Below are 27,688 nucleotides of genomic sequence, written 5' to 3' on the forward strand. Positions count from 1 at the left end.
ATAAAGCAGTGTTTCTTAATCTTGGTTGCAAGTTAGATTAGCTGTGGAAATCCTAATACTAATGCCCAGGTCTGTTATCTTAGACTTGCTAGGAATGAAGTTTGTCCCTTAGCAATTTTTTAAAACTCTACGGGTAATTTTAGTATGTTGCCAGGATTCAGAACTGCTACAAGTAAAAACTACTGCAGGGGTGTTGGGGGTGGCAAATGTACTATTTTTTTTTTCTCTTTTAAAAACAGAAGAGTACAGTAGATCTATCACGTTGAAACACACATGAAACACCTCTCTGACACTACCACACAGTTTCTGGGTATCACACTATCTCTTTATTTCTTCTTAACCTCACCTAACCTATCATGTACTAACTAACTTCACATGCTGGCAGCCTCCTGTTTGCTAAAGCACAGGCTATTTCTGACTGATGGGAATGCTATCATTGCTAAGGGATCACTCCAAGCAACTTTTAATGCCAAAACTCAGAAATCATATCAAAATCATTCATGTTTCCCAATTCCAAACCCTTTGGCAGTTAAATCTACCTAGAATTTGCTTCCACTCTGGTTGCCGCAAATACTAAGAAAAATATTACAAATCCTAAAAGCCTCTCAGGTATGTCACATCAGATGAAATTCTTAGATTGAAAGTTCAGCAGGTCATGTTCAATTAAAACCACAAAACAGGCAAGTAGCAGTGATTCACACCTGTAATCCCAGCACTTTGGGAGGCCAAGGCTGGAGAATTGCTGGAGGCCAGGGATTTGACATCAGCCTGAGCAACATAGCAGGACCCAGTCTCCACCAAAAACAAATGAACAAACAAACAAAAAAACACCACATAAAAAGGAAGAAATAGCAGAAACAGTACCTACAATTATTTCAGCAGCTTTGGGTTCTTCTGATAAGAACCATATTGCTATAAAGAGTATCAGATATAATCATCCATTAATCTTCCAGATAATGGTGGCACTTACAAATATTTAAGAAGAAAACTCAACAAGTTACCACAAGGCACTGAAGTGCTTTTTAATATTCTTCCTTTATAAGTCATCTCCCTTCTATCCTTCACACCCCACCAAAAAAACTACTAAGGATCTATCTCCTTTTTAAAATACACAGTTTTGTCCAAATTGAATAAGGTCAACAGAAATAAAAAACAGTATAAAATGGGATTAAAAGTGATGTATACATGGCAAACATTTCTATTATAATTTACATTTATGCATACCGAGGGAGCCACCCCAGCTTTGTTGCATGATGCTGAAGGCCTGTTTTGCTAGCTATTGGATTCAGCAGATTTTATTTAGTATCTCAGACCTAAATTCAAAAAATGAGATTAAGTAAAATATAGTAGGATAGGGATCATAAAGATTAACTACTGATTTAGACATCTAGATAATTAAGTTTTTCAAAAAACTGATTATGTCAGATCTCAGTGGCAATATTGCAGGTAATGATACACAATATTGATTCCAAGAAGCTGAAAAGCTTGAGGGAAAAGGTAAGTATAAGAGGAGAACACTGAATCCTCCTGTTGATCAGCATTTGATTACTAACATACTATTTCAACTAAGTATACTAACCTATAATCAATTATAATTGCCACAATTTTAATACCTTAATCATAATGAAGCAAAGAGCTAAATTCTCCCTTGAGTCATCAAATTGGTATGTAATACATATATAAAATAATCCATAAAGCCTTAGGCTCATGTAATAGAACGGATGTATTTTTTAACTCAATAAACTTCATTGCACAACTGCCCATGCATGAGAGTTTCTCAGTCTTAGCACTACTGACATTTTGGGCCACATAACTCTTTATTGTGTGGGTTGTCCTATGCACGATGGAACATTTGGCAGCATCCCTGGCCTCCACCCACAAGATACAAGTGGGATTTCTCCTAGTTATAACAATCAAAATTGTCTCCAGACATTGCCAAATATCCCCTGGAGGACAAAATTGTTCCTGGTCAAGAATCACTGCATTGAGTAAATGACAAGTACCATGGAAGGCCCATCACTGAAGAAAGCATTGCACCAATCCCAAACTGTTAAAAAAAAAAAAAAAAAGACTATGCTTCTACTTTTCTACTTTCACCTTTCCTTACACTGAACGAAAAGTAGTTAATCAATCATGATCAAAGTTGTGATTTTCTTAAGGAAATATAGTTATCAAACTGGATGCACAAGAGTAACAGAACACAGTAGAAACTAAAAGCCTTAAAATGGAAAACAAATGTAAAATCATTCCTTTACAAAACATAGAATAAAGGGCATTAAAGAATATTCATGCTACTTTGGATATGACAGAAAATGAAGTTATTTTCCTACTTAAAATATTATAATTAGAGCATTTAAAATTCAATAAAGCTAAGTATAGCTCAGTCTTGCTGTATTCAAGAGTTGATTATTACATTTATGGATTACTCAAGATTTTTCTTTACTTTCTTCCTCTCACCCACTGCTTGTTAGCCTTTCCATTTTTTCAGATATATCCAACTGAGAAAGGTCAAGGTAAATGAAAGGATCCACAGTTTAACTGAGTCAAGTTAACAACTTTAAATTGGAAGCATTACTGATCAAAAACGGGGAGAATGTGGTATGAAAAATGCCAAAACACAACCTGAGTCATGCCTCAAATTTCTAATTATCCCCAAACCGGCTATTCAAGTTATGTTGCCTAACAACGCTTTATTCAAAAGGATAGATGGGCTGATGAATCAGCCCGATCACTTGTAAATAAAACTAACAGTAGCAGACAATAAGCTATACAAGTTTTGAAAAAATAAACACAAACATGACACATTATCATCATTATTATTATTTATATTAATATATGCAGTGACTACAGAACATTATTGGAATCACTTACTATTATGTAGCCATGTCCATATCTCAGAAAATAGAAGTGGAGAGGTGAGATAAAATTGTGAGGGAAAAGAACTGAATTAAAAGAATCAAAAGTTCCAAATTTACATCCTGGCTCTGCCACAAATCACGTGATCTCACGCAAGAGAATCAACCTCTCTTGGCCAAAGTTTCTTCACCAATAATAAAATAAGGCGATCAGACTAAATACCTTCCAGAGCGAATACTGTATAACCCAAGCCACCCATTAAAACCCTAACCTTAGTACTGCTCAGGACTACAGATGCAAACAAACTCTGCAAAGGCAAAAAGTATTAAAGATGGCAGATCTCAGCTACTAATCATTCTATCCCAGGCTTAAATGGCTCTAAGTCCAATGTCTAATAAAACCTAAGTCCTCAAAAAAAAGGACTTCTATTTTTAGCTCAGAGATAAATCACCCTATTTTTTTATTTCAGAAGGAAGTAAAGTGCTATGTCCACAGAAATTTTTAAATCAGAATTTTCTAACTCCTGAGATAGCCAATAGATTCTGCTTTCTCCTTAAAAGAGAATGACATTATTTCTAAAGATCAAGATCAATACAAACCAGGCAACCAGGTCACCCTTCATTGGTCTCTAGTGCCTATAATGTCTCTCTTACTGTGTGCATTTTTTTTGGGGGGGGGTTGTTGTTGTTGTTGTTGTTATTGTTCTACAATAGATGATCCAATTTGTTGTACATTCTTTGGCACTTCCCATTTCGTGATTTACAAGTATTTTAATTGCTATTTTAAGTAAAGCATTTAATACCTAGCAAATAGAAGAACTACAGAAGTGGGTACAATTATGATTATCATCAGGATAGGTTTGTTTCTTAAATTACAGCATAAGCAGTATGAAAGCTGGGTATGTGTCTTTTTCATCTTTTTGTTTCCCTTTCAGTGCCAAATGCCTATCTACAATAAATGTAATTATCACACACATACTTTCCCCAAATCACCTTCTTAAACTCTTAAACTGGTTGATTCATGTTGTTGCAAATGACAAAATAAACTGGATCATGGGAAGCCAATTTATCACAGTCCCTCTAGCACATTGTCCCAAAGTCAACGCTGTTCAGAGAAAAAAAGCACAGAGGACGCACACAGAGTTGGTACCTAATACTTCAATATTCCCACTCTTTATTAATATCATCAACAGCACAGAGCAGTACAGTACATGTATCCTAACAGAACGGAGTGAGGAAGGAATGAACGATAAATGCATAGTTCCCCCAGACTAGCAGAGGCAATGATAAAATATGTAACTGGATTCACCTTTCCAAGTATAAATACATCTATCCTAATAGAAATGAGGGGGTTAAAAAAAACACTCTGTGGTAGGCAAATCAAAAAGCAAAAGTTATTTGTAACCTTTAGGTCACCTCAACCTTCTTGTTACATCTCTGAATATAGGAAAGCTACGATTTGATTTACATCATAAATTCAGCGACAGACACAGATTGCCTTTTCTGTGTGAGGAAACAATGCCTGCAGTCACCATGCATTTTCATGTATGCAGCTGTGACCCTGGCGCTTTCAGAAGCATTGCATAGCACTTACTACATCAAATATGCATTTTAAAAGCATTTCTCTACCTGCTCTGAATTTTGATTTGAAACTGCTGGTTAGAAGCTAAAAAGAGATTTTTTTTAATCTGCAGATTTTAAGTTAAAAGATGCATAATATAAAATTATGAAGACTCAACCATGAATATTACTATAAAAAAGAAATAATAATTCAAAAGGAAAAACTAAACAATAATTGTGAATTTCTGTAGATCCTATAACATAATTTTAAGACAAATGCATCTTTATCCTTCCTACATAAGCTCCTAGAAAAAGACTTGGAGCAAAGCAATTGTAATTTTGTCATTTTTGAGTGACAACATCTTTTCTTTGAGTCTATAAGGCAGAGACAGTATAAGATTCCTTTCTTTGAAAATATACTTCCTATTACAATGATTCTCCCCCAACAATGAACCTTTCCCAGAATCCCTTTTAGAGGGCCAGGGTTTTAATGCAATGGTGCCTGACAACGTCAAAAGTCTGGAACTATTTTAAGTACAAGGTAATTGGTTAGGGGGAAACATAAATGTACTTAGGGATCCACAACCTTCCTTTCATTAAGTTGTGTGCTATGATCACTTGGTGGGGGGGACACTTAGAGACAAACAAATAGGCTAATAAGCAAAAATTACAACATTTTTGTGGCCTTAAAGACATTTATCAGCAAGCTATAATACCAATCTTTCAATTAAACATCTACAATTAGAAGACATATAAAGTGTTTTCTGGTGGCTACTGCTAACTGGAAGACTGTATGATGGGTGCAGCTTATTCTAAAAGTAAATCCTAGGTGTAAACCCCAGGTGATTCGACCTATAAATTGTGAACAAAGACTTTCCTGAATAGAAAAGAGGAAGGAAAAGAGGAAATGAAAACAGGAGCAAAACATGTAGCTAGAGAGAAAGAATGGAACTGCAAAGAGACAGATGGCCCTTGCAAAGTACTACTGGCTATGTTTTCTCAATTACTTTCCTATCTTCTTCTTTATCCTTAACTCTGCTGGGCTTTTTCAGGAGCGGATCTGACTACATCCTTTCCCATCTTCTTTCTCTGATTTTTCTATAATGATTCCTACAATCCCACTGAAACCATATGTAAAATTTTTAGTATATATGCATGTATACATTTTCTATAACAGGAGAAAGTCCAAAACTTTTATGTAATTCTTAAAGAAGGTCCTGACTACCCTCCCAAAAAAGGCTACATACCAGTAAATTAAACCTAAGTATATCTAAGGTAGTTGCTACAATTCAGTCTCATTAGAACTTCTGCTTTCAAAAACACTACAAAGACCATTTCCAAAAAAAAAAAAAAAAAGAAAAGTTATATGATATGTTCTGTCCAGAAATGGTGGCTCCCTGAGTGTAAGTTTTTGTAACTTCAGTAAAATAAAAATAAAATTAATTATTGCATTAATGTGTTCCACTGGTTTCAATCCCTTATGGCAGCTTGATTGTAGAGGTGTCATACTTACATTATGCTAAGTAAAACCAAACATTTATACCTCAGGAGATCCCTTCAGATAATATACTCAAGTATTGAAATAATCAACCCCCCAAAAGCAAAATGCTCACTTTGAAAACAAAGCCATATGATAATAGCTGACAGTCGATTTTTTTAAGAGTTAGAGGATGAGCAACATCATTGAGAAATAGTAAATATAATAATGAAATGTATCTAGACATGAAAAACAACTAAACTACTCTAAGGACTACAGTTCATTTTCAGTAACTTACAAAAAGTAGTTTACCTTTAAAATATATATAAAAGGCAAAAAAACACTGAAAATGCAAATGGGTAAATAAAATTTTATATCTATGGAATAGATTAAAAGGAATGAAGTATGGATGCATGCTACAACATGAAGGAAACCTTGAAAACATTATGCTAAGTGAAAGACGCCACACTGTATTGTTCCATTTATAAGGTAAATCCAAAGACACAAATAGTAGTGTTTTCCAGGGGCTGGGAATAGAGTATTGGGGAATGACTGATAATGGGTATGAGGTTTCTTTTTGGGGTGATAAAAATATTCTGGAATTAGACAGTGATGATGGTTACATCACTTTGTGATCATAATTAAATCTACTGATTTGTACACTTTAAGAGTGAATTTTATAGTATGTAAATTATATCTCAATAAAAAGGCATTTAAAATATATCAAACTTAACTCAGCCACATATTATTTTTAATTAACCTTTTTTCGATTTTAGAAAGCACATGTATCAGCAGCATAAGTATACTGCTAATGTAAAAAAAATAATTAACTTGGATTTCCCTTAGAAAATAAGTCCGAATCAGAATCTGATTTATCTCCTTAATATCCTTGATTGATAGCTTAATAGTCATTTCCACCTCTAAACCATATAGCTAACTCTTTTGCCATTAATAAACATAAAGGGAGTGGTGCAGTTGGGAAAATCACCATTTTGTAGTCATCACAGTGAAAACTGGTTGGGAGTACTGAGCTTAATGAGGAGCAGAATATTTGCATGGTCTCAAAATGTATTCCCCACAGATTGCTTATTAGTTCAAAAAAATGACAACTATTCAGTACAGAAACCACACAACACCTCGACTGGGTAACCAAAATTAAAATCCCCAATGAGAGGCAAGATGGACACCAGTACCTCCACATGTGATTATCCTCAGAAGGACACAGCATCATTTATATGGAATTCAAAAATGCCAACATCATGAAAAACAAAGAAGGATGAGAAACAGTTCCAGATGTTAAAAGGCTAAAAAGGTATGGCAACCAAAGGCAACATGTGATCCTAAACTAGATCTCATACATTAAAAAGTAAAAAGGCAAAAGGTAGGACATTATTGAGACAATGGACAAAACTGGAATATGGACTGTATGTTATAAAAAGTAATATCGATGTTCAATTTTATATTCTGGTTATATAAGAGAATATCATTGTTCTTAGAAAACACATTCTTGAATGTATGCAATTTACTCTCAAATGTTTTTTATTAATTATACAGAGATAATGATAATGCAAATGTGGCAAAGAGCAAAATGACTAATAAATCTGGGTACATGGTACATGGGAGTCTTTGGTACTATTCTTGTAACTTTTCTGGAACTTTAAAATTATTTCAAGATAGTAAGCTAAAAAGAAACGTTTTTAATGACTTCCCACTGCTCTTTAAGTACAACCCACTCTTTGCCATGGCCTTGCATATTCTAGCCCATGCCTACCTCTCCTGAGCCAATGTCCCAGCCTCACACTCCCTAGAGCACTAAACTCCAGCCACTCTGCCTCCTGTTAGTTCCTCTCATGGGCCAAGCTTCTGGGCACTTGCTTTTCCTACGTCTGAAACACTCTTCCTGCACTCTTCATGCAGCTGGCTCTGTGTCTTCCTTCAAAACAGACAATAGGAGAAAATGCAAAAACAATGCTTAAAAAGCAAGTTATTGAAATTAAAAATGGAGCTACATTTTGATATCCACAACCGCAAACTGGTCTTTGTGCAGTTAAATCAGCATTTATCTTAGGCTTGCTCTTCCTTTTCTTTATTTGATGGCCTTAAGGGATGACTGCATTTGCCCTCAGTGATAAGGAAAAAAATCAATATGAATTACAAAATATCTCAGCCTTTAGGATATACATCTTTAAGTCCTCAAACTTAACTCTCCCTCCAAATAAACTACATACTACTACACAAAGAGATGAACAAATACAAACATAGGGCGCATAACTTTAATCTACTCAGGGTACAATCATCCATTAACGTTGGCCTAATTGCCCACTTCAGAGCACACCATCTGCCACAAACATTTAATATTCCCTTATTTCAGAAAGTACAGCTTGATGTTTACCAGACCAAACCCTCCCACAAATAAGATTCTTAACATTTGATATTTGTGCATGTCAGCCACTGTCTGGCACATCAAAAAAATACACGAATTCTGGAACAAGCAGTTACTGCTCATGAATTCACAGCTATTTCCTCACTTTAGCTGAGGGAAGAGAGATCTTTAAAAGATTGCCGTAATATGAATATGCAGAGAAAAAATTAAAAGCAAAAGCACATGATATAATTTCATGGGGAAAATGGCATCTTACAAAGCAAGTAAGAAAATTAGCCTCTAATACTTTACAACCCATGAAAATTTAGTTATTCTTCCCTGCAACCAAAATACCAGCCAAATATTGATTCTCTGCCCCACTTCCTGCACAATCGATATTAGAAAATGTTTAGATAGGCCCAGCACCAAGGCTCACACCTGTAATCCCAGGCACTTTGGGAGGCCAAGGCAGGTGGATCGCTTGAGCTCAGGAGTTCGAGACCAGCCTGGACAACATAGCAAAATCCTGTCTCTACAAAAAATTAGCAGGGCATAGTGTAGCACCTGTAGTCCCAGCTACTGGGGAAGCTGAGGTGGGAGGATAGCTTGAGCCTGGGAGGCAGAGGTTGCAGTGAGCCAAGACTGCACCACTGCACTCCAGCCTGGGTGACAGAGTGAGACCCTGTCTCAAAAAAAAAAAAGTTTAAATAACTTAAATATAAGTGTGTTACAGAAAAGACGGGTTCTAGCTAAACAAAAGAAAATTCAGACCAAATAAAAAACGGAGAAAAAAAGAAAGTGTGAACTAAACGATACCACATAGTGGTTTAAAAAAAATGTCAATTAGTATAACTAGAAAGGGATTTCTGAAATTCTTGAAAATAGTACCTGCATCAGAGGTCACAAACTTGTTGCCCATGGATTGCATCTTGTAAGCAGATGTGTTTTGTCTACCTACCCTACATTTTTAAAAATTTGAATTGGTTGTCAGCATTCAGTCAAAAGATTTCACATAAAAATTTTATTTATATTGAAAAATCTGAACATGTGGCAACAACGAAGTCCCATTGTTTCATGGCAACAATTGGCCAGCAGTTCTGCACCCTTACCTGCACACTGGAAATCACACGGGAAGCTTTTAAAAAGATACCAACACCTCAGACCAACCCTTCAGTCATTCTGGGTAAAGGCCAATCATCTATATATTTCAAAGCTCCTAAGAGGGCTCTAATGTGCAGCCAGAGTTGAGACTCATGGGCCTAGAGTTTTATACTTGGCATATGCTCTTTAGCTATTTACAGTAGCCAAATGTACTGCACTATGCTTCCAGTTACAAAGGTAACTGAGAGTTGTAGCCCTATTTAAATATCTATGCCAAATCTTGTTTAAGCCACAAAGCTAAAGAAAAGACTGCTTAGAAAGGAGGGTCCAGTTAAGCAATATGAACTGTATTAACTACACATGATTCTAATCCAGTGTTTCTCAAAGCCTGGTCAGTAAACCACCTCCATTCAAATCTCGTGTTAAAAATGCACAAGTCTGGGCCATGTTCCAGACATTAAAAACTCCAAAGATGAGCTCCTTATGCACAGTAAACAAGTGTCAGTTTCTAAGAGGATGTTCAAGATTCTCTTCCCCTCCTCCTCCCACAACCACCTACCCACCGTCTGACCATGAAGAACACTAACGTGTTGGAGCCACGGAATTTTTTCATTGAACAAATCCATGATCTCTTACATTTTCTCTCTAGCATCCAAAGTTGGCTTGCTCTCTTTGGACTGCTTTTCCTTTACAGTCACTCTTTGCTTCTGCTCTTGGCCTCTCTATTGTCCATGACTGACACATGTAAGACAAATTTGGTGCCTTGGTACTTAGAAAGATACAGACTTCTTGCCACCCAAATAGAGAAAAGGAGGCATGGTTAAGCCACCCAAGATCCTGTCTAGTCTACCTCAAGGGAAACCTTGAAGCTCACATATGGTACCATCAAGCTCCCAGATACTGAAGCAATACTTCTCATGTGTAATCCACAAATTACGTATTTCCATATCATTGAGCAACTGGATAACATGCTGATTCCTGAGTCTCACACAAAACCTACTGAATGAGTAAGAATCTCTGGCAAGTAGGATTCAGAAGCTGTACTTTCAACACACTGCCCCAGTGGTTCTTATGCAAGACAAGTGTGAAAACCACTAAGCTCTAGGTACAATAAAAAGAACACCATCTCTAGAGCTCCGTCATAAAATTCAGAGGGGCTAAGGGAAGTCACTGCCTAATATTCTTGGTTCTCATATCTCTCCTTTTCTGTCCACTCCCATACTGGTACAACTTACTCGGTTCAGCACAGACCATTTAAGATGACCAAGTATTCTGTTGTACTGTAATTCAAATTAATCAGCTATTAGGAGAAAAAGAAGTAAGAAATACTTAACCCCCAACTGAATACTGGCATAGCGCTTAATACCATAAAAACACAGATTAGCTGCATGCCCAGAAAGCTTACATTTATTTGTCATACTCCTTCTATTTTAAATTAATCCTACAGAATAACCAGAAAATACCTCTCAGTGGAGTTCTAAGTTTCTCATATCCCTTTTATGCTTTCATACACAGCTCATCAGTTGCCTCTTTAAAGCCGGATGATATTGCTAACCAACATGTGGCAAAGAAGGCTCTAAAACAGCATGACAATTTTATGCTTGACTCAGGTAATCATAGCTCTCTTGAGGGGAATATGCTCTTCAGGCTCACCTCTCCTCTGTTTCTGCCATCCACAATCCCCCTTGGAGGAACTTAAGGCTCTTATACACTCGATTACACTCTACTGATTTATAGTGCCAAACGGTCATTCACATAAGGGCTCTCCATAAACATTACCGGATTATGCCAATTCAGGTGACTGATTATGGACCTCTTAAGGTGCCACGTTATCTAAAGACAACCCTATGTATCCAATTCTTTTCAGCTTCTCAAACTAGTCTTCCTATCCACACCTTGCACCAATTGCCTTTTGAAACAAGACTGAAGTTAAAAGAACCAACTACAGGAAAAAATGAATTAACAGGTCAAACATTACAGATAATTAAAGGTCTAACAATTGCACATGGTGAAGACAATCAGAATTAAAATGAGTAACCCAAATTCTCTTCATCATAGAAAACTTCTTTTTACCATCATATAAACTGATGCTTCTTATACTTTAAGGTGCCTATAAATTACCTAGAAAATGTTTCTAAAATGCAGTTCTGACTCTGGAACTCTGAGATGGAGTCCAAGGTTCTGCATTCTTCACAGGTATGCTGATGCTGCGGTAGCTCTGCTACTCAATAGTGTGGTAGGGCAACAGCAGCATCACCTGGGAGCCTGTTAGACAAGAATCTTGAGCCCACACTAGACTAAGGAAAAAGATTCTGCACTTCATCAAGGTCCCCAAGTAATTAGGATGCACATTTTAGAGCAGCTGACACACCATTTTGTACTCACTGTGAATGACAATCACCTAGGACACTTTTAAAACCACTAGGCCTCATGGCAGAGATTCTGATTCATTTTGTCTAGGGTATTTGATTGTTCCCATGTTTGTCACTTTTTAAGCACACCCAGGTGGTTCTAATGAGCAGCCAGTGTTGGGAACCATTGAACTAAAAATACTTCCCTGAGCAGGGAGAAAATACGGAGTGACTGCTAATTGGTAAGGAATTTCTTTGGGGATGATGAAGATGTTCTAAAATTGCTTATGGTGATGGTGGCATAACGCTGTGAATAGAGTAAAAGTCACTGAATCATACATTTTAAATGGGTCAGTCATATGTGAATTATATCTCCATAAAACTGTTACATAAAAATTTCAATTAAAAACTTCAACAGCTTCCCTATTTAAAAATAAATAAGCCCCTCTTAACAACAACTAAATTGAATTATTTTCTATCCTGAACTCTAGCCCAAGAGTTTGAATTTCTTTCTAAAAAGGAGGAAGTGCAGATGTTTATCCAGAAATATTAACATCTGCTCATTTACTCTGCAGGCTCAATTCTAGTCAAGGCAATGGATAAAGAATAAACCCTTACATCACAAAGGACACCACTACTTAAAAAAAGAAAAGCATGTTTACCAATTTGGAAAGCTTTACTCTGCACACCTCAAGTTTTCATAGTATTTTCCAAAAAAAAAAATTTCCTTTTGCTTCCCTTAAAAATAAATCAGTTAATTCATTGTACCACATTCTTCCAACTTGTATGTTTGAAGATATTCACAAAATATGTTAAGAAAAAAATATAAAATGCAAATCTTGACCTTGCTTAAAAAATTGCCTTAAACAATAATATCCTTGTAAAAATAAGAGATCACAAGTATCACTAAAAATTATAGGAAAGATCATGGTATATGAGATATACCATGACACAGACCATCCCATATACAGTATATGAGATACTACTTACTTATTATCAAAAAGAAAGCACTATAAATACAGGTAAGTAATAGACACTCTTCTGTATTTTGGAGACAAACTCTCTCGCACTTCTGATACCTGTGGTGTCAAATACTGAAGACTAAAGGTGCTATAAGATCAATTCAGTGGTGGCTCACAACAAAAGCACCTCATTTCCTTTCCCTGTTTGATCACCGTAGCCCATGTAAGCCATCTTCCCCACATGAATCAACGCCCTTCTTTATGGTTCCATGCTGTCATTCTTTTGAAGCAAACACATTCTGAATGCCTCACTGAACAGAGTTCCTAGGGCAACATACACTGATTACATGCATCTTCTGAGTCCTCTGCTAACTCAGAGCCCCTCTCTTAAGAGATGGCTTCCTGGGTCCTTCAAGGCAATAGGTAAGGTCACCTTCACAAGGGAGTATGATTCTCTCCCTTGACCACAACCCCCCCCAGAAAATCCAGTGCATTGTAGTATTATTGCTGCTGCGTATATTTTATTTTTTTAAAACAATTCTACCTTATTAGATTCTACAGATGACAAAGAAAAGACAAATCAACACTCCTAATTACTGACCTTGGCCTAAGTCATTCGGAAATAGCAGTCTCTTATTGCTTTTTATAGTAAGGCAGATTACCAACCTGCCTAACCTAAATCCCCTCTGCTTTAAGTATCTTTGTTCAAGGAAGTCTTCCATTTTCATAGTACTGTGAAGATGGTTACATACTCTAGAGCAAACAGAATAATCTGAGTTTTGGGTAAAAGATTTCAATTCCAAATTAGCAACCCTGAAACACACACTGGTGATACTCATCATGTTGTCAACTCTATCTCAATTCTCTGAGTCTTCGAAATGCTAACTTCCTGAGAGGTCAACACCCACAATCACTGTGTGCATATCCTGCTGAATTAAATAACTAATTCTTAATGGATTATCATGTCACAGTTAATAATTTCATTAAAAATTCACATTTGTTTAAGAAAAAAAATGAAAAGAGAAAAGGCTTACCTAATGGTATATATATTCTGAATATTCCTTTCCCCACCTTGTCCTTCCTTAAGAGCTTGCATTTGTAGTAATTTCATAATGGCTTTTATTAAGCCATGTGTATTTCTGTAAAGAAATATAGCATGTTAAATGTTATAGATAAAAAGTGAATATTCTAATAAGGTGCTTAATCCTATCATTTTAAAATAATTTTAATACTTGCCACCCAGATTAAACAGTAGCCACCCACAGGCACTCAACTCATTCTACAGTACAGCCCAAACCCATCCAACACATTTTAAGGAGAAGAAATGGAGCCAAAGAATCAAACCACAAACTTATCAATCATCTGCCTACATACTCCTGGGGGAAAATCAATCAGGAAAAAACAAACATTAGCCCACATAATTTCAAGCAGTGACCACATTGGTTACCCGCACCGAATGATCAAATCTTTCATTTATAAATATTAGCAGACCATGAAAAATAACCAAATATATGAAATGGATCAGCCACTCTTAAAAGTGGGCCAGGGAACCAATCAGAGCAAATAACTCCCATTAAAACAGAGCTAATAGAAAGGGAATAGCAATTTAAATTTTTTCCTTATTTTTGTAAGAGATAAGAGGATAAACATATCAAAAAGAAAAATAGGCTGCCTTTCTTAAAGAGCTCCCTGGAAAATAGAAAAAAAAATCTTAGAAACAAAAAACTCACTATTTGTTAAATTTAAAAAGTAATTTTTTTTTTTTTTTTTTTTTTTTTTTTTTTTTTTTAGATGGAGTTTCATTTTTGTTGCCCAGCCTGGAATGCAATGGCATGATCTCAGCTCACTGCAACCTCCATCTCCTGGGTTCAAGTGATTCTCCTGCCTCAACCTCCCAAGTAGCTGGGATTACAGGCATGTGCCACCACATCTGGCTAATTTTGTATTTTTGGTAGAGAGAGGTTTCACCATGGTGGCCAGGCTGGTCTCAAACTCCTGACCTCAGGTGACCCACCTGCCTCAGCCTCCCAAAGTGCTGGGATTACAGGTGTGAGCCACTGTGCCCAGCCAAAAAGTAATTATTGTTTAATTATGCTTGTTAACATTTATTGAGCATTACCATAAGTTAAGCACTCTTCTAAGTTATTTTACTATGTCATTTACTATTCAGAACATAGTTGATTAGAAATCAATGTTAACTTTATTTTTGGGTTAGAACACTACTTGGACTTAATTAGGTATCATTTGTGGCATTTATGTGAGATGTTACTCAGTGTATTTTTTTATGGCATTTAAAGTTTTCCAACTGACAAAAGGTCTGACCACTTAGTAGACCTGCACAATCCAATACAGTAACAGCCACATGTGGCTACTGAGCACTAGTAATATGGTTAGTCCAAATTCAGATGTTCTATAAGTACAAAATACACGCTAGATTTAAAAGACTTTGGGACACAAAAAAAGAATATTAAATACCATGTATAATTTTTTGTATTGATTACATGTTAAAATAATATTTTTGATATATTGGGTTACATAAAATATATTATTAAAATTAATATCATCTATTTCTGGTTTTTTAATGTGGCTACTGGAAAATTCTAAATTACATATGTAGCTTGCCTTTGTGGCTAAAGTTGTATTTCTATTTCACAGCATTGCTATAGACACTCAAATGGTTTAGTGCCTAAATGGATTCTCTGGGGAGTATTGAGATTTCTTTTGCAGCTGAAGCATTCACAGTCTACAATGGTATGTTTTCTCTTCCATATGGATCCTCTTAGGACCATGCAGTATAACTCATGGATGAATCTCTCATGACATATGTCACATGTCTATAGTTTCTCTCCTGTGTGGATCCTCTGGTGAACACAGAGGTACCAACACTTCATGAAGCCTTCTCCATTAAGATTCTATCTCCTATGTGTGTTCTCCAATGGATGTCAAATCGAGATTTGGCTTGCTCCCATGCTATACATTGGTACTGTGTCAATTCTATAGTACTTTGGCCCACAAAATGGCCAGTGAATCCCACTGTAACTCAGTGAAAATTAAAATGGAAATTTTTTTGTAAACTAGAATGAAGTGTATTGCCTTAAGAAGGTCTGACTGCATGGCATCTCCTTGAGGACCTCCTTGGTAACCAAGGTATGGCCTTGTCTTCTTCCTTTGGAACTGCTCACATTCTTCTGAGAAACTTCTCTATTGACACTGAATTTCTAGACTCCTCTTACTCCAGAGCTTAGGAAAAAGATACCTCAACATCCAGACTTTTAAAATAAATTCCTTCTTTGCAATTCTTCACAACATTTACTGTTTCAGAATCAGAACCTTTTTATAACTGAGAACTCTGGACTATAAGGACAAGTATCTCCCAGTATATCCTCCAGTTCTTCACAACCCTTCACTACACCTTCCTTTACAAAGACCTGGAGATCCCTCAACTGCTCTATCACCAATTTATCAAGAACCTGTACCTAGTTACAAATGTCTGGACTCAGTCACAGGGCAGAGTTCATACAGCCTCCTCAGAAGTTCTATGGGATCTGACTCCTCCAAATATGTGATTTTTGTAAGCTAACTTACCAGGTCTCAGAGATGCAGTCCTGCAGCTATGACCCAGGCCTGTATCTAGATGTTATATGATGCCACGAAATATAAGATCTCATCATCACTAATTGGGTGAGCAATTCTGAGAATCCGGTATCTGACTAAAGCCTATCATAGGGAGTCTACTTTCGTCTGTCCTGGTGAAAGAGTCACTATATGTTTAGAAGTATTCTTGTCTTCTAGCCTTCGATGTCTATACAACTGAAAATCAGCTTTCAAGTCTGATTTAAGCTATTTATGTGCTACTGAAGAAAGGCCAGGCTTCACCTAGTAATCTCGTAAGACCGCACTCTGAGCCTAATGATTAGTTGAAATGACCAGTGTTGATTGAATTTCTGACTGAATTTCTTCCAAAAAATGTGAATTAATTAAATAATCCTTTTTTGCATGTGAAACTATATTGATTTTCCTTAATTATTTATTCATCATATGACCAGAGTTCTAGAGAAAACAGATAACAGATCTATGGTTTTTATGGTCTCCTACCTTTTTATGAAAGCAGTGGAATCCAAGAGAAAAGAATAGACATCACATTTACTTTTAATTCCAAGGGATTCACAAATCACCAATGCTGATAAATGAACTCCAATTTTTTAAACTTTAAGTTAGGTCTCACTTACTCTTATCTGTGGATCCAGATTTTATTATGTAGATAACTGAGTCTATGCTGTATTTTCAGCAAGAGTGTAGCATGAGTAGATTATAATTTTTGAAAGATGATGGCATCAATCAAATTACATATAGAGAGCCATTCAAATGGTTACACATTTGCCTTAAATTTAATTGAAACTATCCCTCTCAACCCACTTGAAATAGACATCATGTATATTAATAAGTATTATGTTTAATAAATATTATTTACATATTTCAATTGGATTGAGAGGGATACTTTCAGGTTAATATTTATTTAAAACCCTACTTCAATTCGAATTAACTAGGGAATCTTGGGAAGTCACTTAATGCCTAGGGATCTCAACATTCTCGTCTTTATAATCAAAAATCATAATAAGCCCATCTCTTATGTTGTTTTAAAAAAACAAAGAATAGTATGTTAGTAAATTACATGCTTTTTCAAAAAGTTGGGATAATTCAAAACTTATACTATAACATAAAGATAATAATGTTCTTCCCTCTTTACAGATGAAGCTGTGTAAGCACAGGCATCAGAGTTAACGAATGCTGAAGCCTGGAATTTGCCTAAAGCTAACTACAAAGTCACCCTAACTCCTAAAAATCTCTAGTATTTTCCATCTCTTATTGCAAAATCTGCTTTTCTTGTTTTCAAGCCTTTGTTATTCTGGATCTGAGATCTACTCCTGCAAAATGAAAATTATTGTTGAATTCTGTATGATTTCATAAAGAGGTTATAGTAATCTGAATCACGCTGAAACTCAAAATAGTGAATTAAAAGAAAACATAACCACTGGAGAAGCAAAAGTCAAAGAAAATTTCACTGGACTTATGTCTTCAAATTGAAAAAGCTTCCAAGTACTAAGCAAGATTTCTGAAATAATTGCTGACAATTCTCAAAGGATAAAAAAAAAATCCTATGACCTCTTAAATTTTATAAAACAAAAAAAATTGGCCGGGCGCGGTGGCTCAAGCCTGTAATCCCAGCACTTTGGGAGGCCGAGACGGGTGGATCACAAGGTCAGGAGATCGAGACCATCCTGGCTAACACGGCGAAACCCCGTCTCTACTAAAAACACAAAAAATTAGCCGGGCGAGGTGGCGGCGCCTGTGGTCCCAGCTACTCGGGAGGCTGAGGCAGGAGAACAGCGGGAACCCGGGAGGCGGAGCTTGCAGTGAGCTGAGATCTGGCCACTGCACTCCAGCCTGGGCGACAGAGCGAGACTCCGTCTCAAAAAAAAAAAAAATTATAAAATAAAAACAACTAGACTTGCATCATTTCTAATTTGGCATCAGCATTCTTATCTACAAACAACAAAACTGAGAGAAGCAATGCATGTGGATTTGTAAGAGAAAGGCTTATAAAACTCAGTAAGTCCAAACATCTCCCCCCAAAAAAGTGAGTAACACAAGAACAAAAGAAATATTTTCACACAAAAAACTCAGAAAACTTTTCTTAAAGAGGTTCTCCAGTTAAATTAGAATGCATGATTGCACAGCCTTGTAACTATACTGAAAACACCGAATTATATACTTTGAAAGTGATTTTATAATATTTCAATTATATCTCAATGAGCTGTTATTTTTTTAAAAGATAAAAAAAATTGAAGAGGCCAGGCACAGAGGTTCATGCCTGTAAACCCAGCTACTCTGGTGGCTGGAAGCCAGAGGATCACTTGAGGTCAGGAGTTTGAGACCAGCCTGAGCAACAGAGAGAGATCCTGTTTCTTTGAAAAAAAAAAAAAAAAAAACCTTAAAAAATAAACCAAGCATGATGGCGCACACTTGTAGTCCCAGCTACTCAGGAGGCTGAGGCAGGAGGATCACTTGAGCCCAGGAGTTTGAGATTACAGTGAGCTATGATCTCACCACAGCACTCACACCTGGATGACAGAAAGACATGTCTCAGGGAAGGAAAAGAAAGGGGAGAAGAGGGGAGGGGAGGGGAGGGAAGGAGGGAGAGGGAGGGAGGGAGGGAGGGAGGGAGGGAGGGAGGGAGGAAGGAAGGAAGGAAGGAAGGAAGGAAGGAAGGAAGGAAGGAAGGAAGGAAGGAAGGAAGGAAGGATTGAAGAAATAAAAAGTATGTAAACTACAAGTAACTTTGATGCATGAATATCAGAACATATAATCATTTTTCAAATGTGACTATAAAGATTAAAGCAAATTGTTCTGAAAGAATTCATGGTGAAAAAATGTAAAAAATAAAAAGAAAAACCTGTAACTAAAATTCCAAATAGTTTCAGCAAAGTCGGTAGGGAAGGTTTTCAGGGCAGAGAGAAAACAAAGTTAAGAGACAGTCTAAGATAAAATGTTTACAGCATACATGCCCACAAAATAAGAAAAGCAACAAAATAAAGCAGATCATAAAATAGGAAAATGAGCAGAGAATAGAGAAACACAAACCACAGAAGAATAAGATTCATAATACTCAGTGTTAAAGAGTAGGCAGGGGAAATAAGCACTTTCATGTTGATATGTTGGTTCAGCCTTTGTGCAGAGCAAATTGACAGCATCTATGAAAATTTTAAATGAACATACCCCTTTTCCCATAAATTCTGCTTCTATGACCCCATCCTACAGATATACCCTTACCTATACTCAGAAGAAGATATTCTTATAATCCCAGCACTTGGGGAGGCCCAAGGTGGGCGGATCGCTTGAGCTCAGGAATTTGAGACCATCCTGGGCAATATGGCAAAACCCCATCTCTACAAAAAATACAAAAATTGGCCAAGTGTGGTGGCATGATTCTGTAGTCCCAGTTACTTGGGGGACTGAGGTGAGAGGATCACTTGAGCCCAGGAGGTTGGGGCTGCAGTGAGCCGTGATCATGCCACTGCACTCCAGCCTGGGTGACAAAGTGAGATCATCTCAAAAAAAAAAAAGAAGAAACTATACTGTATGTGTTATCTTTTAAAGAGGAAGAGAAAAAAATACATGTTTGTCATTAGGAAAATGACTAAAATGTGACTCCTCTTAAACAGAATACAGCTGTTAACAAGGTTGCAAACTGATTTATGCATGTGACATGGAAAAATCACCATCACATATTATGTGGAAAAATGAAAGTTTTAAAACAAAATACATGTGAATGGAATATTCAATTCTAAAACACCTGGCACATGTACATATAATTTTTTTTATAGGTCTAGGAATGGGATTCCAATGTCACTGGAGTTAGTTGGTTCCTAATTCCAGGTCAAAAAAATTTGACTTCAGGTTACCCTGGCTTTCTCCATATCCTAGCAGAAACCAAGACCAAGATGTGAAGGAACCTTTAAGACTCCCTATTAGCCCTGAGTCTTTCCAGTCCTGCCATTTCCTACTTTTCATCAGGGCTCAATAACAAAAGTGATTTTTAAGAAAAGAAAAAGATGACAAAAAGTAGTTTCACCACTTACTTCCATTACCTACAATTTCCACTGTTTGCACAACTTTTATTTTGTATTAGTTAAAAAATATTTATAATCTCAAAGTGTGAAAAAGACTTCTTTTCTTTTCTTTTTTTTTTTTTTTTTTTTTTTTTTTTTTTTTTTTTTTTTTTTTTTTGAGACAGGGTCTTGCTCTGTCACCCAGGCTGGAGCACAGTGGTGCAATCATAGCTCACTATAGTTCACCACAGCCTCGACCTCTCGGGCTCTAGTGATGCTCGAACCTAAGCCTCCCAAGTATCTGGAGCTATAGGTGTGCATCACCATACCGGGCTAATTTTTTATTTTTTGTAAAGACAGAGTCTCACTATGTTGCCTAGGCTGGTCTCAAACTCCTGGGCTCAAGCAATCCTTCTGCCTTGGCCTCTCAAAATGCTAGGATTAGAGGCGAGACCACCGTGCCTGGCCCAGTGAGGAAGGACTTCCTGAACACAAATGAAAAATTACACCTGATCTCCCGGATAGACAGTATGAGGATAAATTGAAATAAACAATGAAACAACCATGGTGTCTTCTGCTTAGGACCTGTATTCAGTTACAGTTTAGCACAGACACAAAAACATGTCATTTAATTTGAAAAAGCAGATTTCTGAGGAACACTTTCAGGGACTGGAATTAGACTTTAGACTAGTAGACTGTATGAGTTTGAGGTACACAGGTACCCAGAAGAGTTAATTAACAAATCAAGGTAAAGACTTTAATCAGGGCAAAAAAGAGCTGATTAGATATTATGCCTAACTTCTTCATAGTATAATGCGTTCAGGGGATATCAACAAAAAAAGGCATATCCAGCTGCCTACTAGACATTTCCACTTCAGCATCTGAATTGTGCCTCATATTCAACACCTGGTCTTCTAATGTTCCCTATCTAAATGTAGAGAAAGCCAGAAACCAAGGAGTCACCTTTGACATACCCCTTTCAGTCATCTACATATTCAATACACCACGAATGCTTCATCCCTTAAATATCACACAAATTCCTCTACTTCCCCCATCTCTAGTGCAAGCAACCATCACCTCTCACTCGACTACAGCAACAGCCACCTAATCTCTGTGTATCCCATCTAGGTGCCTACCCCAAACCCAATACTTTCAATTTTAATCTTCATACTGCACTCCAAATGGCCTTTTGTGGAATCACTAACACCCACTAGATAAAACACTTCAGTACATTCCTTCTCCACCCAGGATAAAGACTCAAATCATCGAGATTGTCAATTATGCCCTGCACTGTCTGACTCCCACCTACCTTCCCAGCTTCATTTCATACCACTCTCCCCTCACTCTTGGCATTCTTTCAGGTCATCTTAACAGCCATCCTCCTTCCCACAACAGGAACTTGGCACATGCTACCTCCTGTAACTGGAAAGTTCTACCCACTCCTGTTTGCCTAGACAACTTTCATTCACTCCTTAGTCTCATCTTAGGTGTCAATTCCTCAGGAAAGCCTTCTTTTACGACCATGACTAAGTCAAATTTCATATTAAAGGCATTCTCAACACAGTATACTTAGAATGTAGTTTCTGTAACTAGGCAATTATGGCAATCTCTCCATCGAAACCAAAAGCATCATGAGTGCAATAACTATAATAACTATGTCTGCATTCCTCACCATGGCACAACAGCACCTAGCACAGAAATACAAGAGATGATACATATACTTGGGAGAGTATTAGGGAAAAGATTTAATGTATGCTGGGCTTAATACCTAGGTGGTGGGTTGATAGGTGCAGCAAACCACCATGGCACATGTTTACCTATGTAACACATCTGCACATCTTGCACATGTACCCCAGAACTTTAAAAAAATTAAATAATAAATAAATATATTCAATAAATATGTTTAACTGGCCGGCACAGTGGCTCACACCTGTTATCCCAGCACTTTGGGAGGCTGAGGCAGGCAGATCACCTGAGGTTGGGAGTTCAAGACCAGCCTGACCACCATGGAGAAACCCTGCTTCTACTGAAAATACAAGATTAGCCGGGGTGGTGGCACATGCCTGTAGTCCCAGCAACTCAGGAGACTGAGGCAGGAGAATCACTTGAACCCGGGAGGCAGAGGTTATGGTGAGCCGAGATCACACCAATGCACTCCAGCCTGGGCAACAAGAGCAAAACTCTGTCTCAAAAAAATACATACATACATATATACATATATATATATGTTTAATTAATAGATGGATGGATGGATACAGCTCAGGTACTATCTTGCTTGGCTCCAACGGTAACCTCTGAAGGTAATTCTAGTTCTGTAATTACATGACTTTATATATGCACATTGAAATTCATGTATCTGATCTCTAATATCAAACTTCATTATTTAGTTTTTTACAAAATAATATGAATGCTATTACTGGTTGTGTTTCTAAAAGGCCTTTCATTTAAGGGATCAGACATTTAGCAAACAGGATAACTGTAAATACTGGGACGATGAAATTCATGTAATATCCTTATATTATCAAGCAATGAATTCTATTGGGAAATGAAGTACTTTTTTGGTGGTGTTGTTTTGGAGATGACGTCCTGCTGTGTCACCCAGGCTGGAGTACATGATCTCAGCTCACTGCAACCTCTACCTCCTGGGTTCAAGAGATTCTCCTGCCTCAGCCTCCCAAGTAGCTGGGATTACAGGCGTGCACCACTACATCCAGCTAAATTTTTTTGTATTTTTAGTAGAGATGGGGTTTTGCCATGTTGGTCAGGCTGGTCTTGAACTCCTTACCTCAGATGATCTACCCGCCTCAGCCTCCCAAAGTGCTGGGATTACAGGCATGAGCCACTCAGCTCAGACAGAAATGAAAGTAGTTTTTTTGTTGTTATGGTTTTTTTTTTTTCATTTAACTTATCTTAATATACATTCCTACAACATTAAAACCAACTTAAGATTCCTGATGGAATAAGAAAAGTAAGAGAGAAATATTCAGATGTATGCAGAGATTTAACTACTATGAAGACTGCCCATGACATAACTAAATCTACCACCCTGCAAATTAATTCCTAAGAGATTCTTAGGAACATTAGATGGTTCCTACGACTTAATATAAGACGGAGACAAGAAGTTCTATTTGGAATATGCTGTTTCTTTCACTCCCCTCCATCTTAACTCACTTGTTGTATATGAAAATCACTGAATAGCAATAAGATTTGTGAAACTTTGTAAATTCCCCTCTCCTCTCTCAAGCTGCTTCTAAAGAGTGGATCCAAAAACAGCCTTAAAAATAGAGGAGAAGAGGACTGAAATACATCAAGTATGTTTAAATCCATAAGCTCATTATAATTATTTTATAAGAAAATGTAACTGGTCACCACTGAAAGGATGCTTTAAAAAATCATTATTTTGTCGGGAGGCTGAGGCAGGAGAATGGCGTAAACCCAGGAGGCGGAGCTTGCAGTGAGCTGAGATCCAGCCACTGCACTCCAGCCTGGGTGACAGAGCGAGACTCCATCTCAAAAAAAAAAAAAAAAAAAAAAAAAATCATTATTTTGGAATTTAGTAAATGAAAGAATTACACATATATCCTGCCTTTCCTATATAAATTATACCTCTGGGTGACCAAACAGTAGATATGGGGAAGATTCTCTTTATAGAAGTATTTCAGGTAATAAGTGAAGAAAAAAAATGGAATTAGAATGTCACCATTTGAAATCCCTAATGAATTAATGGATCTAGTCATTGAGCATCAACAGCTGCTAACATCATCAAAAATCAGATACTATGTCCTCCTGAGAAAAGAACACAGTTTCACCTAAGAAAAAGTCTCCCCCAAACTCCCAGGGTTGTTTTGAGAATTAAGTGGGGAATTTTGGGTAAAGCTTTAAAGCATAAGGCAGGGCACAGAGTTTATATTCAAGAAAGGCTAGTTTTATTCCTTAACCCTCTTCCCCTAGAAAACAAAGCAGTGGTTTTCTCTATTATTATTGCTGTTTAGAGAGATAATTTATAATTTAAAGAAAATACTCTGGGGATTGGGGGAAGTCAAGGCAGTATCCCATCATCACAATTAAACAATTATATTTGACACTGATTCTCTGTTCACTCAATCTCTCATCCTTCTATCTCTGTCCGAGAAACACAGATCTAATGTTAAGTCACTTGTATTTAAGCACAATTATGTTTCAAAGCTAGAGCTGAATAGCTGAGAAATACCTACTTGCATGTGGCTTTCCGCAAATTCAGTCCCAGTGCAGAGGACTCATCAGGAATAGTATTCCAGTTTCCTGTCTGTTTTGGAAAATTACCACACCCTCTGCAATCATATGGTTACTGTATAAGTGATCCTAGCACACATATGCTCACACAATGAAGACACAGTGAGTAGAGAGTTAAATTGTGTCCGCCCAAAAGATACATCTAAATCCCAACCCCCAGTACCTATGAATGTGACTTTATATGGAAATAGGGTCTTTGTAGATAAATTATCTTGGGATATCATCCTAGGTGGGTCGTAAATCCAATAACTGGTATCCTTACAGAGAAAGTGAAGGGATACTGTATTGGAGACACAGAGATACACAGATAAGTCAGCCATAAGAATACAGAGGTGGAGACTGAAGTTACAAAGCCACACAACAAGGAATGTCAAAGATTTCCATCCCACCAGAAGTTAGTAGAGAGGCATAGAACAAATTCCCCCACAGAGCCTCCAGAATGAATCAGTCCTGCTGACGCCTTGGTTTTTGGCTGCAAGGCATCATGAAATCATGAAATAATAAATTTCTGTTGTCTTAAGCCATCAAGTTTATCATCATGTGTTACAGTAGCACTAGAAAACTAACACTTGGAAGAGCTGACTGATCCAGCTCCAGGTCCTACCATTGGAAATCTGTAATTGTGGCCAGGAAATTCCAATCTCAGTCTGGCTGCCTCATATATGAGATGTTAAGCCAGGAGCAGGTGGTGCCCCATGAACTAGGAGGCAGAGAAAGTCTGCAGGAAGAAAGAAGAATGAAACACACAGTTTATATCCCATTTGTTTCTGAGGCCTAGGTGCATATTTATTCTTGGGTCCTATGAGATAGATACTCCTTTATCAAAAAAATTAATCCATTTTTGCTCACACTAGTTCAAGTGGATTTCTGTAACTGGTAGCCCAAAGAGGCCTAATACACTTAGGAAACTGCTGCTGAAAGCCTACAATAAAGATCAGCTGGAATAAGTCCTTTCTTGGGCAGGTGCCAGGAAAAGATGAATTTACTCAAGAACCATTAAAGAGAGCAAAGGAAACTTCAAAACTAAGCCACAAGCACAGTAGCAAGAGACAATGCAAAAAGGTGCCACAGTTTTCACTACGCATAAGAGCCAAGACCCACATCTCATACAGACTGAGCATCTCTAATCAAAAATTCCAAAATCCTAAATGCTCCAAAATCCTAAATTTTGTGAGCACTGATGTGACACCACAAGTTGAAAATTCCACACCTGAAGTCATGTGACAGGCTACAGCCAAAACACAGTTAAAACTTTGTTTCATGCACAAAGTTATTTAAAATGTTGTACAAAATTACCTTCAGACTATCTGTATAAGGTGTACATGAATTATAAATGAATTTTGTGTTTAGACTTGGGTCTATCCAAGATATCTCATTATATATATGCAAATATCCCAAAATTCAAAAAATATTAAATCTGAAACACTTCTAGTCCCAAGCATTTCAGATAGGGGATATTTAGCTTGTAATGAGAGTGAGTATGGGTCAATGATGACACTGAAGATTCAAAAAAATTTTCTTAATTTTTAGTCAAGTTCTACCAACTATACTAACAAGAAAACACTCAGGCAAATTGCTTTTTGCTAGGTTAATATGGCACGATTACTACTGTGCATATGAATAACATGTATCAGATTCCTTTTGTTTGAGAATTATTTCATTACAACATTAAACACTGCTCATGTATGCTGGATCTCTTTTTGAAAGACTACATATAATGCTTGGTTCTTTGCTTTCAAAATATACCAAACATGAGGTACAAGAATGTACCCATATTTCAGATATTTAGGGGTAGAATTAAAAGGGTTTGGGTTGAAGAGAATGACATAACATCCCAAGAGGGATGCATCCCTAGGTGTCATGGGAACAAATGTGGCTAAGTCCCTTTTTAACTGGAAAGGATTTCAGATCCCTGAACAAGATAATTCATCAGTCTTAAGCATAGTAAGTCATTAGCAAATAAGAGAATGATAAACACTAGAAAAACAATCATTGTCTAAATTCATTATAAAACTATATGAGAAAAGCATAAAACTGTATGAGAAAGATAAACAGAGACAAGACGACAAGGACAAAATAAACAGTTCTGAGAAATCCATGCTTAAATGAATGACCAAAAAAAAAAAAAAAAAAAAAAAAGCTTCTTTAAAATAAAATCTAAGAGATGTAATGTTACTGAGCTTTTGCATAACAAAGTCCTTTGCACTCATTTGTCTTCTATGTACCAAAAACGGCCTGATTTCTTCTGAAGCATTTTTCCATTATAAAAGTAACATGTGTTCAGCAGCCACTGTTCTTAAATCACCTAGAAACATCTTAGCATAAATGCATGACTCTACAATGGAAGATTTTGTGACAAAGCCTTCAACCAGATCAACTAACTTAATAAAAAATAGGGCAGAATGTCCTAGATCAGAAAAGTGGCTGGAACCACTTTTGTGATTAGGAACTGAAAGTTGAGAGAAATTCTGGGATTTTCAAGGGGAAAAAAAACAGAATTGGGGAAGAAAAGGAAGAAGAACATCTAGAAATAAGCTAATAAGCTTAAAAGGAATATTTAAAAGACAAGATGGGGAAACAGACATGGACTAGCAATTCTGTCACTCTCTAATAAGAGTTAAATAAGCCATAATATCAATATAAATATAAACCTTGAAACCATGTCAAATTCAGGTAGTAATACTCCGACACCCCAGCTGCAGATTAAAATGTGCTGCCTTCCCTAAATCTTGGAGGAAACCTCATAAAGGCATCCTTCCTTGGTTCTTCTCCTGCCAAATAAAATAAAGAGAAAGAAGCTAAATAATACAGAAAAGCTTCAATAATATAACAAGATATGAATACAGTTGCTAGCCATTTCCTACATAAGAAAGCAATTAAGTTTCCCAAGGAACAGGGTCATCAATAAAAGAGAAGACTCTGAGAGACAAGAATTTTCTCCATAAATCATCCTAAATCTTAACTCCAAATGATTCTCAGAATCATTTTTAACCAATGAACCTTCATCAACCCATGATCAAAGACTCACTGGATCCAACAGAGTTCCTCAGGACCCACTACAAGAATTTTTAATATCCTATGCTAAATTTCATTAAAAGGCAGACTTAGAAGTCTCAGAAAATACACTTTAATTTCCCA

The 27,688-nt window shown here is 36.8% G+C and overlaps 1 protein-coding gene across 1 annotated transcript in view; it reads right to left on the minus strand.

Moving 5' to 3' along the window:
- FOCAD (focadhesin) overlaps positions 1–27,688 on the minus strand; it is a 315,281-nt gene that overhangs the window by 234,935 nt on the left and 52,658 nt on the right. Inside the window, exon 5 of the mRNA XM_025360104.1 lies at positions 13,703–13,807. Within this exon, the coding sequence (XP_025215889.1) occupies positions 13,703–13,807 (105 nt within the window). The remainder of the gene's footprint in view (positions 1–13,702; positions 13,808–27,688) is intronic.

This window comes from Theropithecus gelada, chromosome 15 (assembly GCF_003255815.1).
Source record: "Theropithecus gelada isolate Dixy chromosome 15, Tgel_1.0, whole genome shotgun sequence".
In the NCBI taxonomy this organism is placed as follows: Eukaryota; Metazoa; Chordata; class Mammalia; order Primates; family Cercopithecidae; genus Theropithecus; species Theropithecus gelada.